Source organism: Rattus norvegicus, chromosome 18 (assembly GCF_036323735.1).
Source record: "Rattus norvegicus strain BN/NHsdMcwi chromosome 18, GRCr8, whole genome shotgun sequence".
NCBI lineage: Eukaryota > Metazoa > Chordata > Mammalia > Rodentia > Muridae > Rattus > Rattus norvegicus.
In genome coordinates, this window is record NC_086036.1 from 61,862,617 (window position 1) to 61,878,925 (window position 16,309).

Genomic DNA, 16,309 nt, shown 5'->3' on the forward strand with positions numbered 1-16,309 from the left:
TCTCTTTGGGGTCTTTCTCCCCTGGCCCTCTGTCTTATTTCTAATAGTCCCTTTAGCCATGAGAGTAAATTTCAAAAGAGAAACTGACAGGCTGTGTGACTCTCAGTTTTCCTTGGTGCCTAACTGATAGTTGAGTGGAAGGTGTTCTATCTGTCCCTATTCTATCTGTCCCTAAGATCCTTTCCCTTTCTCACCTAATCACTTTTCTTTTCTAATGAGAGAGAGAGAGAGAGAGAGAGAGAGAGAGAGAGAGAGAGAGAGAGAGAGGGAGAGGATGAAGCAGGAGAGGCACTGAGGTCTGAATGGACAATGCAAGGCCCCAAACAGGAAGTTTCATAGGACTAATATGATGTATGCAGCTTAGAAAACGACTATAGCTAGCACATGTAGTGAACACTCAGGCCAGCACATAGAACTCCCACCCGCCCTGATCCCCCTTAGGGTGCTGTTCCAGTCTCCTTTCTTCCTTCAAAAGTAACCCCTGTCTTGACTTGTACAATATTTCCTGCAGTAAACAAGCAATCTGTTGCAGTCAATTCTCCAACCTAAATAAACCCGTGCAATGAAAACACAACTCAATATGAATACAAGCTGTGTGCCTAGATTGGGTAGATCCACCACTGCGCTACTCTACTCCAGCTAGGAGATCCCTTATAACTTGTGGTTTCTCCAGGCCATGGGCTTCGTCTCCATCTTCCTTCCACCTCCTCTTCCTCCCTCATCCCCTTCTCTCTCTCTCTCTCTCTCTCTCTCTCTCTCTCTCTCTCTCCTCCAAAATCTTCAGCTCCAGCTTCCCTTCCCCTGCCCAATCACTGGCTCTAGCCTTTATTTTACAAGTTAAAATGGGGAGAAGGTTCTGATGAAGTAGTGATTCACTCCTCATCCTAGGCAGCCCTTCTTGGAAGTGTAATTATTACCAAAATACAAGCAGCACCAGGGCAACCCGCAGCAAACAATCCACCACCCAGCAGTCCTTATCTAAACACTGTGGTTTGTGTAACCCTTGCTAGTTTAAAACCGACAGGTCTTATAGGTTCCTTATATTCTGTATGTTGCTGTTTTATGAGATTTTCTTTTCCAACTGATTCCTTGAAGAGTCCAGGGATTTGATCTGGGCATTTTCTGTGGCTAGAATTCTACCTACTGTATACTCATGGTGTAGTTCAACATGTGTGCATACAAGTTCGGTGAGAGACCCTGTCTCATACTGAGAGGTTGGCTGCTCTCCGGCACCCCAGACCCCCATACCTATTTCTTGGACAACATTTATATGGGCAAATAAATGCCCTGTGGCTTATGAAAAGAACAGACTGTATCAGCAGTAGCAAGTGAATGTTAACAGCAAATGATGGTATACACCAGGGTTCAGGAGAAGGCCTGGGTTTAAAGCCTGACGTCTTGACCATGCACTTCAGCCCTGAGAACATGAGCATGTTTCTTACAAGGGTCTGGTCACAGTTATGTGGGGATTTGTGTATAGAACTGCTCCTCATACTACAGGAAGCTATACCTTCCTGGAGGGACCTTTTCTAAGAGTATTAGCCATCAGCTGGGTATGGTGACCCATACCTATGACCACAGCACTTGGGAGGTAGAGGTAAGATCAGAAGTTCAGGTTATCCTCTACTATACTGATAGTTCAAGACCAGCTTGGGTTCCTGATGAGACCTGGCTCAAAGAAGAGAAGGTGGAGGAGAGGAGGAGGAGGAGAGGAGGAAGAGGAGAAGGAGGAAGAGAAGGGAGGGGAAGAATAGAATAAGAGGGAAGAAAAGGGAAGAAGAAAAGAAACAGGAATTGGGAGAATTTTGGTGGACAAAGTGCTTGCCCTAAGCTTGATCCTCAGTACCCATGTAAATGCAGGAAGCACGCATCTACACTGTACCGTACATTGAGAGTGTAGTGGGTTGGCCTAATGCTGCTTGTATTCTAATGCTAACTTTGGGCCCCCAAGAGAGAGTCTCTGTGGCAACTAGACGTTCACACGGAGTGACCCTGCCCCCAAGTTATTTCTGATTGGTAAATAAAGATGCCAACCGCCAATAGCTGGCCAGAAGAGACATGGGTGGGGTTTAAGTTTCGCAGTCTTGGGGTAGAAGAGAAGCTGCCACAGTTAGGAGTAAAGGAAAAGTGGACTGGCCAATTGAAGTTAAGAGCAGCTTAGATCAAACATAGGGAGTAATAACGTGGGGTTATTGATAAGAAGGTCGATTCTAATAGTATGAAGGCTAGGTATCTGCCCAGCTCTTGTGTTGCTTAAGGCTTATTAAAAAATAAAGGTGTGTGTGTGTGTGTGTGTGTGTGTGTGTGTGTGTGTGTGTGTGTTTTGTCTGGAAACTCAATAACTAAAAGTGGGTTAGAAACCTTGGGCTAGGATTTAAATAATGTCTACAACAGGAGACAGACAGATCTCGGGGACATACTAGCTCACCAGTGTAGTCGAAATGGTAAGTTCCAGGTTCAGTGAGAGGTCCTGTCTCAAGACATATGTTGGAGAATGATGGAGGAAGCCAACTAATATTGATTTCTGGCCTTCATGTGTGCACACAGGTGGGTAAGTGACCCTCCATGCACACACAGACATATATGCTCTCCCCTTACACACTTCCCATAATTCCCTATGGATGCCAGTGTTCATGCTGCATGCATGGGGACGGTGAGGCACAAGGCAGAGCAATTCTTGCTCAACCCAAGCATGGGAGAGCTAGTGAGGGACCAAGACAAACTCACTATCCCTACAAAGCATCAGCAAATCTCTGAGCTTCACGTGCATCTCAATATCAGTTATTCAACTTCTTCATCTTTCCCAGCTTGCACAGATGACAGAATGCTTCAAGGTGATTAAGAGAAGGCCAGCTACAACTGAGTTTTTCCTGAACAACTTGTTAATACCGAGTGCCTTAAAATCATGCTAGCTGGAAAGGATTTATGGAAGATCATAGATTACTTCCAGAGAAGGAAAGTGAGGGCAGCCTTGTGTCTTGGGACCATAATCAACTGCCTCCCCAGAGCCTGATGCTCTAAGCCCGATGAAAGGCGAGCTTAATGCTTCTGTAAGCCTTCCTACTTTCCTCTAAAAATGCTAACATCAATTCAAGTGTCACCTGGGGCAAGCTGTATGGGAAACATTTCTTCCTCTCTTTTTGTTTATACTGGCACATGGACAAAGCTTTCTGCCTGTCTACTGTACGACAGGCTATTTATGATTAACTTCATGTTTTACTCATGACTATGTAAACATATAACACACAGGTACACATGTGCTCTGCCAAAGTCCATCATGACCTTCCCAGCCTGTGCATCAGAGGCTGGAAATGCTACTTCCCTTCCCAGCCTGCTGTTCTGATGGACAAGCTGGTAGCTGAGGTTCTCATTATGGTGACTGCCAGTTTTCTGGTCATGGAAGAGATAGCATCTCATGTTTACCCTTTTGCCCTTTAGAATAACCGACTGCTGAAGTTAAACAGATTATACATGCCCCTTTGATCTTCCGAGAGCCTTGAGTGGAAGCGATTAAACAAACAAAATGGTGAGTTTATGTTTGGGCAGCTGAAGAACCATTTCAGAGTGCTGGACGAGCCAGTGAGCGTGTTGACCTCAGGTGTAATAAACACCAGCCCAGGGACTGTCACCCAAGGAGATTCAGGCCACTAGATCCATCACGAGGCCGCTCTACACAGCTCGGTGACATTACCAGCACCCTGGTCCCCGTCTCATCGGGTGGAGTTTTTAAGAAAGGGAGTTGGTCCTCACTCCTGGTGACAAGGACTGCTTTCCCAGGGGGCGTTTTCTTTCCCAGACTATAAAGTTTACAGGAGAAAGTGAAGGCCCCACACAATGATGTTCAGCTTGCAGAAGCTTTAAGAGAGAAAGCTCTCAATGGATAAAACAGATTAAATGTCATTGCAAAGGTCTGCCCAGGATTCTACTCTTTTGATAACGTTGCATGTACCCATTGGTAGGCCTGCTATAGTGAGTCCCTCCTTAGGACTTTGCTGTGTGTTCTGTCGCTGTTTAGGGGCTTGGCTCTAAAGTGGAGGCACATTCAGAATCCATATCTAGTTGACATCATGAGTTGATACAATGAATGCTCAACCAGAGTGATCTATCGGCTCATTCGCCCTTCCCAAACCCCTTGCGTGGGCTCTACCTTGCCCCTTGCAGAGATAAGGGTACCTTCTGCTTCAGCTGCAGCACCGTCTGCTTCATCTGGGAGAACTCCTTGCATGTGGCACAGCAGGTCCCAGCTTTCACCTCATTCTCGGACTTCTCCTCATGCCCTGGGAAAGGAGATAGGATCAGCTTCTGCTGGACGGTTGTCCAGGCAGATGGCCTGGAGAGATGGCACCAGTAGGGCAGTCCCTAAGCATGGGGTACAGAAAGGCTGAGCATGGAAGGTACAAGGGGGTAGGTGTTGACAGTTTTATGGTTCTCGAGTTCTCATGTTGACCCTGTCAGATGACCCAGGGTCAGGGGAGAGAGGAAGGAACAGAGAGAGAGAGGCCCTCCTACTCTGTTCTTTGACATCCTGAATGTGTGAAAACATGTGTTATGGTCCTTTTCTTAGCATCTTCCACGGGTGGAAGTGTATGCATTTGTCAATGCTTTCTAGAATGGTGGCTCTATAACTCTGGCATGATTTTACTATTCTCCAGGGGCCAAAGTTCATGTGCAATGCAGATTCTCACAGACAGGCAGCAGCTTGCATGATACTGCTTTCCCCTCTCCCTCCCTGACAGTGCAGTATTGAGGGGGTGGACCGTGGCCCAGTTGAGTGGGGCCTAACACGTTGAGTCTGAAAATGGGTTTGCAGGAGAGAAGACAGCTTGAAGATGATGACACAAATTGTCATTCCCTTGGATATATTGCTCAGCCGGGAGAGATGGGTACCATTCCTTTGTCCTATCATCTACAAACCCACTAGGATCCAGAGCCAAGCTGTCTGTTTCTGTAGGCAGTCTCTACGCTCTACTGTGTGTGTATCTGCTGGTTAAGGATTCACTGTCCACTATGGTGGACACAACTCAATCATCTGCTTGGAGATGTCCATTGTCTTGAGCCACTCATCCACTGCCAGTCAGGTCATAGCCTGTCACTGTGAGGTAATCAAGGTGGCAGGAAATGGAAGTGGCTAGTCATGCCCAATCGAGAGCAGAGAGACATGGGTGCATGATTTTGCACTCAGTTCACATTCTTTTCTTTCGTACTGGTCAGGTCCCAAACCTGGAGAATGATCTTCCTCGCTTTTAGGTTGGGTCTTCAGTTAACAGTCAACATAATCAATATACTCCCCCATATGCCTATAGACCAACTCAGTTGGGATCATTCCTCAGTGAGATTCTTCTCAGGTGACTCACAGTGTCAAGTTGACCGTTCACACTAACCACTACACCACCCTTCCATTCGCCTCTCTTCTGTCGAGTCACACACTGTGTGACGCAGTTATTGTGAACGGGAGATAAATGAACATTTCTGCTTCACGGTTTACATCTGACTTTGGTGTAAGGCCAAGCCACCAGTTGAGGGTACACATACAGGAGTAAAAAGCCCATCTCTGTATTTCTGGTTTTCCCATTCTCAGCTAGGTTTCCCAAGTGTTGGTGTGGTTGAACAACTGTTTATTAGCACGACAGAGTAAACCTACTTTGTCACTTGGCTCTGGACAGACATTATATGGACCATAGAAAGTTAGAACGGATACAACCTTAGTGTTCTTTTACAGGTAAGTGCCGTGTGCAGATCACACAATTAAAAGGGCCACACAACTGGTCCTTTGGGGTGCAGGGTAGGCATGAAGGGAGGCCGTTAATGGAGTTTCTGCTAAGAGCATCCAGATGTGGTCAGGCAGGTTCAGGGAAGCCACTCTATTAAACTTACTGTGTATCTTAAATATACCCAGAGCTCAACTTTGCTGACTTCTCAGATTTTAAAGCTGTAGTACTACTTAGTGACCACACGGGGGCATGGAGGTCTAATTTTTATGAGAGGTTAAATACTCAGAGCATTAGAAATGTAACTATGGTAACATTATCAAATAAATTGAGGAAAAACCCAAGAGTAAGCTTCATGTGGGAAGTGTCCCAAGCAAACAAAGTATGTTAGTTCAATAGCTCGACTCTGCTGTTTCGTGAACTCGGTCCTGGTACATCACAACCATTGAGGGGTCTTTGAAAGCTTCTTTGGAATCTCCCTCCACCCATCCACCTGGGGGTGGCAGTAAGGGACAGTGTCAGGATGTTTTAACACTGCCCGTGTTAAGAACTTGCTAATCTACGCGTTATCAGCGCTCGAGAGTTATTTGAAACACCTGGTGGTTTCTGAGTCTTTGAACTGGATTGATTGACACTCGGGGTCACGGTAACTTTATCAGAAAATAAACACCAGTTGGAAAATGGAAGACTAGTAAGCTAATCATGACGGAGCCGGCATTTCCTCCATTGTCTCCCCCGTTGTGCTACACAGACTCCCTTGTGTCTCAACCGGCTCCAGCTCTGGGTTTTCAAAGATAAAAATCAAAGTGGCCAAACACTGCAAGGCCATGTCAGATGGCTTGTATCTCGTACCGAAGATACGATCTTTCAAATTGGTGGAGGCTGTCCTGGGGTCACGTCCCTCCCATGCTAGCTTTCCATGTTATGATGATGATGATGATGATGATGATGATGATGATGATGATGATGATGATGATGGTGATGATGATGGTGATGATGGTGATGATGGTGATTATGATGATGATGACTACTACAATTATTTCAGTTTTTAAATTTACTATACTGTCTGTGCATGTGCGTGCATGTGAGGTCAGACAACTTTGTGCAGTTGCTTCTCTCCTTCCACCTTTCCATGGGTTCCGGAATCAATCTCAAGCCATCAAGCTTCGATGACGAGCAGCTCACTGGCCCTGGGTTTCCATTCTAAATTTGTCCGACTCTAACCCTTGTAGACATTGAACAATGAAAAGCCTGAGAAAATATCTCTCCCTAAAGAGCTTCCCTCAAACTCAGAACATATACCAGTCAGGGAGAAGCGATTTTAGGTCATATGTTTATACTCAATAATCATTATCTTCATTTAAAAAAAAAAGAGCGATGAAATGCTGGGCTGACTAATTTGCTCAAAGCAGATGGAAATGCTTAGCCGCCTCATGTCTGGAGGGCTCCATTTGCATTGAGCACGTCTTACTATCGAGTTGCTTGTTCGGATGTGAAATCACTCATCCTTGAGATACAATAAGAAATGGTCTTAGAAGGTGTTAGAGCTGGGCGTGCTTTCAAGCCTGAGAACTTGTGCAGAAAAGACGACAAGGAAATATAAAACAGCAGGCAGGACTTGTGCTGTTAGGTGGATCACAGCCAATTTGGAAAAGTTTTCCAAGGGTAAAGGGGTCCTGGAGCTGGAGATCAATAGTGTCCTCAGACACTGAGGGAAACTGGCTGAGACCAGTCTCAAACTACACAGTCAGTGAGCACTGACCCTGACCTGGTCACCTGCTCGAACTTTCCAAGTAAGGAACTTCCTGTGGCATCATGGCTGTCAGACAGATGATTTCAGAGACCTTCCTTTCCCTTGTTCTCTCTGTCCCCAGAGTCATCAGAGGCAGGGGACAAGGTGTATTGAGGCAATGATGACTCAGTGGGCAAGCAGTTGAATTAGGATAGGGACCTCCTGGGTGCACAACGAACATGTCCTTTCTCAAACCTATCTGTATGAATGCTTCTTCTCATTTTCTATTGGGACACCCTAAACACAGTATAATGATGCTTCTTTGTAAAATACAAAGCCAAATCAAATCCCTCTGCCCATATGTGCCGAGTTCAGTGGAGACTGTAAATTGAACATTAGAAGTAAATATTGTCAAGTAATTTTGTAAGGATCACATTTCTGGGGAGTACGAAGGACCTGGCAGCGGCATTTCATTAGTGTGTTTTATTGATTTCAAACACACAGAGTTGCTGTCTATGGATGATGGTGGAGGAAGAGGCAGAGGGAAACAGGAGAACATCTACCACTCATCGCAGGTTCTTTAACCCTATTGTCTCAGTCAGGCTTGGTGGCAAAATCACCAAATGGCTTTTAGGTATGAAAGACAAGGACATTTCCAGTCTGGGTCACCATCAGAGGAACCAAGTATCTCAGAATATGATGTAATGAAAGAGGTCTGCCCTGTTTCCACCTGTTCTAGGCCAGGGCCCTTGTACCTCAGCCACTGTACCTGTTGCAAACACCTTTGTCTGAGAATGTCCACATGTCTTATCAAGTTTAGCCCAGAGCTCAGGTTTGTGACGTAGATAGTTTCCAATCTGTGCTTTTTCAGATCGTCATCCCCTATGGTATCTTTAAAATATTACTTTGGGGCTGGAGAGATGGCTCAATGGCCACTATTCCAGAGGAACCAGATTTAGTTACAGCACCCACACAGCAGCTCATAACCATCTGCAACTCCAGTCTCAGGTTTCTAACACCCTTTCCTGGCCTCCTTGGACACTGACACATGTGGTGCACAAACATACATGCAGGGAAAGCACCCCACACATACAATAAACATAAACTAAAAATATTAATGCCCCCTTTACAAATTATTATTTTGCATGTATGTGTGGCTATGTGACACAAGCATATCTGTGTGGATATCTGGTGTCTTCCTCCAGCTTGTCTTATTTAAAAGAGCTCAAATGTGTGTGTGTGTGTGTGTGTGTGTGTGTGTGTGTGTGCATGTGTGCGTGTGTGTGTGTCTATGTCTGTCTGTGTATGTGTGAGAGAGAGAGTGTGTGTGTGTATCTATGTCTGTATGTCTGTGTGTGTCTGTACATGTGTGTGTGTGTGTGTGTGTGTGTGTGTTTGTGAGAGAGAGAGGGGGGGGAGAGTATTTGAGTAATGGAGTATATGTATGTGTCCCATGTACATGCAGGTGCCTGAGGAGGCCAGAAGAGAGTGCCATACCTGGACTTAGAGTCACAGGTCATTCTAAGAGTCCTGACCTGGATGCTGGGACCCAAGCCCAGCTCTTAGTACTAAGCTAACTCTTCGGCTCCTCCACCTCATGTTTTGAGACAAGGTCTCGAATGAACTTTGAGCTTGAGTTTGCTATTTCACTTAGACTGCTTGGTTTGACAAGACCTCAGACCTGCCTGTCTCCAGTCCTTTAGCTCTGGGTTCAGAGATGTGTGCTGTTATACCTGTCTTTCCTGTGGGTGCTGGGGATCTGAACTCAGGCCCTAACGCTTGTATAGCACACACTTTACCCACCAGGCCATCTTTCCAGCCCCGTTAGATGTTTATAAGGCTGCTTAAGCAATTAGGTGAAATTCAAGGGTCCTAGTTAGCTCTAACTGCCAGTCAGTCAGCTTGACACAGTCTAGACTTTCCTGAGACAAAAGCCTGGATTGAGAATTGCCCAGATCCCATTGGCTTGTTGGTGTGTGTGTGTGTGTGTGTGTGTGTGTGTGTGTGTGTGTGCGCGCGCGTGCGCACGCGCATATTAGCTAATGTAGGAGGGCCTAGCCCACAGTGGGCAGTACTGTCCCTAGACAAGATGTCCTGGGCTCTACATCAAAGCTTACTGGGTGTGAGCCTATGAGTGGGCCAGAGAGGGAGACAACCTTTTCTTGATTGGACTTGAGGCCTGCTCCATGAGGTGAAAGCAATACTACCATTACCTGGCCAAGAACTAACAGCATGGAGCCTAGGAGAGGATTTACTACAATTCTTCTGTTACACAGACATAGGCTTGAGCCACCTCCCAGTGACTTATCATTAGGCCCATAGATTAAGGCATCTCTCAGCTCTTATCAGAAAGAACCTTCTGTTTGCAGTAGATGGTGATCAAGAACCACAATGGGCCAAAGTGCAGAGTTGATGAAACTATGAAATTCTCACGAAAAATCTCAAAAGTGAAAATCAAAACAAAAAAGATGCAACGGGGGCCTCTCGGCCTCTCCTTCTCTCGCCTTTGCTAAGCCATCTTTCTGAAGGTGGAGCACAGGTTAGTGCTTCTCACTGAAGCAATTCCTGTCAGTGAGCTGATGGACCATAGGGGCTCGAGCCCTGAGGACTGAAGAGAAATTTTGTGTGGGGAAGCTAGGGATTACTGCAAGGGATGGAGATTTCTGGAGACCAGAGAACAAATGAACTTAGACTAGCAAACCCTATAGAGGCCTCTGGAACTTCCAACTGGTATTTCTTCTTCTTGCTTTTACTGTCTCTGTCCTTGGAGACCATTTTGCCTTACCAGCCAGGCGCTTCTTGTGCTAAAGGCCAGCTCTGTGTTATGGGTATCTGGCTTGACACTCAGAAACACATGTTTGCTGTTCTGGTGGGTTTACTCTGCTTTGGGCTTCTCCAGGCTCTGTCCTGCCCATTTAAAAAAAAAAAGACTGTTCACTATAGCAACTCAGGCAAACCACAGCCAACTGTGTCCAGGCAGCTGGAAAGCTATTTCTACAAAGAAAAAGTGATTGCCTATATGACTGTTTCTCCCAGCCCTACATATTCATGGTTTGCTAGAAGGAGGCACCCAGTGTCATTGAACACCTTCGTTTCAATCAAGGACATAACCTAAGAGATACACCACACCTCCCCGAGATATGCCACACATCTCCTGGGTCGCTCTCATCCTCTTCTTTGTTGATGGAGCAAAACTGCAGTGACTTTTGAATTAAAAAAATGGTCTCTAAGTTATTTTCTCAATTAAACATTGTTCCTCAAAGAGTGCTGTCCCTTGATCTGTGGTGCCCTCTCAATGGGTAGGCTCCACATGCTTCGGAGTTGAGAAGGGGTCCCACTACCTCATGCACAGGATCCCTAAATGCCCTGCTCTAACTGGCTCTAAGGAGCTATTTTGCATTTACGTTTTGCACATGGTGGCTTCTCCGTGACTCAACCTAGCTGCCCTTCAGAATCTGCCTTTGTAGTTGTTCCTTATGAGACAGCTGGTCTCCAGCTGTCTGCTGCCTCCTGGCCCTTTTTGAAGCTGAGGCTCCATCTTGTGAGTGTCCAGATGTTTCTGGTTTTCTCAACTCCCTGCACATCTTTGTACACGTGATTTGCCCCAGGAGCCTCCTCCCTTCCCAGGGATGGCTCAGGCCCTCTATCTTCCCTTGACTGTGAGAGAGAGAGAGAGAGAGAGAGAGAGAGAGAGAGAGAGAGAGAGAAGCTCAGGCCCTCTAACTTCCCTTAACTGAGAGAGAGAGAGAGAGAGAGTATGTGTGTGCTCACGCATGTGCTCATGCTTGTGTGTGTGCCTACATGTGCAAACATGCATGCTCATAATGGCATAGAACTCAACTTCTGGTCCTCTAAATGGCTAAGGACGTCTCTGTAGGGAACGTGTCTGGCCAACACTGGTAGCAAAGATGATTTTGCCTCAAAGTTCGTTGCAGCTGGAAGGTGATTATCATTGGTCTCCAAAGGCAAAAATTCTCATTTTTTATGACGAGCTTGGCACTTGGCAGAGGTATCAGAATTACTTTGCAAGTGAATGTCATAAGAATTTTCCCATCAACCTGGGACTTCTTTTCCTTCTTCCCTTTCTCTTTCTTCCTCATTTGCTTTATTCTTTTTTATTTCCTTCAGACTCAAAGAAGTAACCCACACATAGGCTGATCCTAGGCTCCAGTGACCAGCCACCTTGGCTGAATCCCGCTTCAGTGTTGATGTCCAGCAGCCTCACCGTGCCATGCCTAAGCCCCAGCTGATAGACATCTTGTAGTTGACTGTGGACTGATCCAAAATGAGTTATTTGACAGATCGTATGTGAAATGCAAGTATAACATTTGGAATTTAAATAAATGTGCTCTCTCAAATTGCTGTAGAAATTTATATGCCCTCTTGTTTTCTGTGTTTATGATCATGAACCAAACAACTCGTTCCCACATGGGCACATGGTATAGACTGCATTTTGACTTGTGCTGAAATAGACCAGGGCCATGTGTGTAAATTATGCAAATACATATTTCAGCACGTTTTCTTTGAGAGAACATAGTAATCTGACTTCTTCCCTGCTCATTTTAGATTCCTGGAAACACACAGCCAAGTGCTACTGATTTCTCCCATGCCACCTTCCTCCAGCCTATGCCACACCGCCCCCCTCCCCCCACCAGCATATTCCAGCTTACAACAGCTGACATAGGCCCTGTTCCCATCAGCTCTCTGTAGAATGAGTTTGGTCTTCGGTTTGCACCTAGGTCCTGCTTGTCAGTGCCCCATCCCACACAGAGTTCCAAAAGGAGTGTTGGACTTCCAAGTACTTATAATTTATATGTTATACATAATATGCACTACATATAAATGTATAAAATTAGATAAATAATACACATACAACATTAAAAATAACATTTACCATGTATAATATAATTATATAATATGAATTATAGATTATACCTAATTGTATTTTACATATAACAATATATTATATATAACACATATATCATAAGATATATGAAATATCGCTATACATATAAGTATATAATATGCCTTCTAAATATAAGCTACATTTATAGACTATAAAATTATAGAAATGCATAAGACATAATTTTATCTATATAAATAATTCCTAAACTGGCATTCTCTATAATATCTAATAGAAGCATGCACACAGTTCGAGGTATTATGCTTGTCCTGCTCACCAGTGTCATTGGGGTATTTGTCTCCCCTCGTGCAGGTCCTCCCATCGTCCTCAAGGATGTAGCCCTCCCGACACTCACAGTGGTAGCTGCCCATGGTGTTGACGCAGGTATGTGCACACAGAGTGGTGTTGCCGGTGGCACACTCATCGATATCTGGTTTGAACCAAATGCATAGAATAATTTCAACACAGCATCCAACATTACCCTGGACCCTCTACTGGAACAAGAGAAACTTCTAGATCTGGACCAGAGAAGTGTGGATAAAGTCCAGTGCTGGGAATGTGAGCCGTACATGAAAACTTCCCTTCGGGCTATGTGACTGTCATTATAGACCTAGAGTGGTGGAGCTCCTGTCTGTCATGTGACTTGGTGTCTCCGAGACTCACTCACCTGCGGAGTATGCCAGCCCTAAGCATTCCCCAGGGTTCTGTGGAAGATGGACCAGCAACATGGCTGATTTCTCACAGGAAGCTTGGCGGCTGAGGTTTTAGTCCCCTCTTTGTAATGGGAAGTTCCAAACAGCGCGACGGTGACCCAGAGGTCACTTAGGAATGGCCTCTTCTCAGTTAAGAGTCATGACAGTAACTGGAAAAAGCTACTTCTAACAAAAGTAAATAGTCAGATGGGCCTCATGGAGAGAGGTTTCTCCAGGCAGTCACTGCTGCGTACTGACCCAAGCTGACCCCTGGTGAGTTGTGGAAACGAGCCATGAGATCATCAAACAAGGGACCACAATAGAGTCAGCATGGACTTTGTCCCTCAGTGGGGTGGGAACAAAAATGTTTCTCACCACAGTAAAAATGAGAATACTGTGCTCTGTTTCCTGACCACTGGGTGAAGACACCTGACCTGGTTAGTGTGGAGGAAAACTGACTTGACCTCACACTCCACACACGAGGGACGCAGAACCCAGCCCTGAGCTGCAGGCAGATGACAGCTTCCCAAATGCTCCCTAGTCAAGTTGCCAAAGACCTTACGCTGACAGGAGCTGAGGGGGCCAGGGAGAGCATGGCAATATGGGCGTTCCCCTGGCAGTACATACTGTCACCTAGAGGCTGGAGGTCCCAGCTGAAGCCACATGGACGCGTCCCTGGGACTCCCTATCCCTTTTACCTGTGGTTTTATGTTTCTGATGTATTTTGTTTTATTCTTTGGTATCAAGAACTCTCTATGTAAACCTGGTTGTCCTTGAACTCAATATGTAGACTAGGCTGGCCTTGAACTAGGGATCTGCCTGCCTGTGTCCCAAGTGTTGGATCGATTCTTGGCTTCTGATCTCTCATTCTTCTGTCTTACAGCATTCTAGGTTATGCAGGACATTGTCCCTCTTCTCCAGCTGTTCTCTCTCCCGTGTCCCTCTAGCTCTAACTCCCAGAGGCATCCTTGTAAACAATATGTTTTGATAAACATGCTAAAAGAAAGCCATTGGGTGACCCACAGGCTAAAACCAAACAACACTCCATCCCGCAAGTACAAGGACTTCAGGGGAAGAATCACACATTGGAGTGGCTCCTCTGAACTGGTCCTACAGCTGCCACAAATTCACCAAAAAGAAAAAAACAAACAAACAAACAAACAAACAAAAAAACAAACAACAACAACAAAAAAAAAACAAGAACTACCAGGACCCAGCATGTCCCTGGGAGCTGGAAACGCACTCATTTCCTACGCACCCAGGCAGTATGGCTTCTCCCGCTTTTGGTGCCTCTCTCGGTCATATCGGTATCCTGGATAGCACGTGCACAGCACACGGCCGAAGTTATCCGTGCATTGCTGTTCACAGGGAGCTTGGGCACAAATGTCATAATCTGGAAGAGAAGAGTGGATTCACATCAATCTCAGCGTGAGGTGGGTGACCGAGCTGTAGCCTGGAACAGACTTTTGAGGGCTGCTCTTTGGTACGGGTTAAAATGTGAGGTGTGACTGGTGCCACAACGGATGATTTAATGCACGGCCTCTCCCTGACTAACAGTGACTGTTACTAGAATTTTCTTTCCCAAGTCACCTCCTCAGCCTCCTGTTTTTATCCCTATCCAGAGTGTGGCCTGGTACCACAGCATCCGTGTGCTGCAGCATCCATGAGACCTGCTTTGTCTTTTCCTTCACATGTTACAGATCGTGTACTCCTTCCGGAAGAGTGTAAAGACAGGCCAGGGCTGGTGACGGTTGCTGTGAGAGGAAGGGCTTGGGGTCAGGCAGGCTCTGAGAAGTAGCACGGATACTTCTGAGCTGTGGAGACTTCTCAGAGCCTGTGTTTGAACAAGCAAGTGTTACAGGGTACTCCCAGGAGGGTTGGTCCTGCACTCTGAGAAAAGGACTTGGACACATTTGAGTGGCTATAAATGTCTTACCAGCCTGCAGCCTGTGTAAATTCGAGTAGTTCTCTATTACCCAAGGAACTAGGGTATATGCTCCTCTGGGAACTGATGAACTGGTGTTTAATGCATCTCTTGAAGGGCCTTTGGCTCTAAGTCAGTAGCTCGGGCTCAGCATTTGCTCCCAGCCAAGACTCAGTATCTCATTAATCACCTCTGCTCGCCTCATGTGCTGACAGATGCAGTCTCCTTGGATACAGAGAGAGCCTGGCTCTGCTCTACTCAGCTCTGCTCTGGTATATATGAAGCCAAACAGGTGGGCTTGTCATCTCTTGATATAGGCTGAGTTAGCGTGACACGTCAGTCTCATGGTGACCTCAAGTTGCCCTTTCTGAGCATTCCTTCCCACAGGTGAAAGTCCAGGTCTGCTCTGCCCGCATAGAGAATGGCTGGCCTTGCAAACTGTGGTTATATAGAATTTTCTCAATGAAATTCTAGGTTCCTTTGGCTTGAGAGCAAGGTCTCAGGATGGCTGGTGAGTCATCCTTTCCAACCAGTGGTTACCGTCATTGGGTAGCAACCACAGAGAGGAGGAAAGACAAGATGGCCTGCCTGAAGAACTAGTGCCAACTGTGGTACCCAGCAAGGCTTGCTGTGAGAAGCAACTGTGCCAGTGCCCCCTTCTATTCCTGCTTCCCCAGGGTGTCACTTCTGCCCTCATCCAGTGAGTCATACTTCTCACATTCACCTCTGCACCTGCAATGGCCAGCTCACATCTTTCCTTAAAGCACTCCCTGTTGATTTCCAGTCACGCAAGAGGTGTGTTTAGCTTCTTTATCATCTCCGTGCACTCCTTGAACAACACACTTCTCACTCTCTCCATCTTGTCAGCGATTTCTTAGGAATCTTAGTTGAATGAGATGTTCCTGTTTGTAAAACACTGGCGATCTGAAAGCTGTTCTCTGCTGAGTTTAGGCATAAACTCTGACTGTTTATCTTTTGGGGACCCTGTTTTACTCCCCCGGAATTAAGATAGCCCTAGATAACTCTGTTTTTGGGTTTTCCAGAACTAAGATAACCCTATGTTTCTGGGTTGCTATTGGTTTCAAACCTGTGTCACCTTCTTTTATCTGGGCTATGTTTTATCTTGGGTCTGTGGACATTTTTATTTCGGTAGTCAGCAGCAACAGCCATCCCCCAAAGTATGGGTTCAAGATCCATGGGTCACGTTCTCTGAGTTCAGAGCAACAGTCCTTGCTGTCTAGTGCCCCAGAGGTCTAGGATCCATCCAGAGATACTGTCTTAGTCATGGCTACTATTGATGTCATGTAATACCATGTAATACTCCCAAATATTTGCCCGAGATTAAGTCAC

At 45.9% G+C, this 16,309-nt stretch overlaps 1 protein-coding gene across 2 annotated transcripts in view; it reads right to left on the bottom strand.

Moving 5' to 3' along the window:
- Window positions 1-16,309, bottom strand: part of Ccbe1 (collagen and calcium binding EGF domains 1) — a 244,056-nt gene that overhangs the window by 12,796 nt on the left and 214,951 nt on the right. Inside the window, exons 4-6 of one of the 2 annotated variants that reach the window (XM_017601124.3) lie at window positions 14,294-14,428; window positions 12,621-12,773; window positions 4,174-4,277 (exon numbers count right to left, since the gene is read on the bottom strand). In XM_017601124.3, the coding sequence (XP_017456613.1) occupies window positions 4,174-4,277; window positions 12,621-12,773; window positions 14,294-14,428 (392 nt within the window). Of the gene's footprint in view, window positions 1-4,147; window positions 4,278-12,620; window positions 12,774-14,293; window positions 14,429-16,309 lie in introns of both variants that reach the window. The other variant, XM_039097364.2, reaches the window with a different exon arrangement.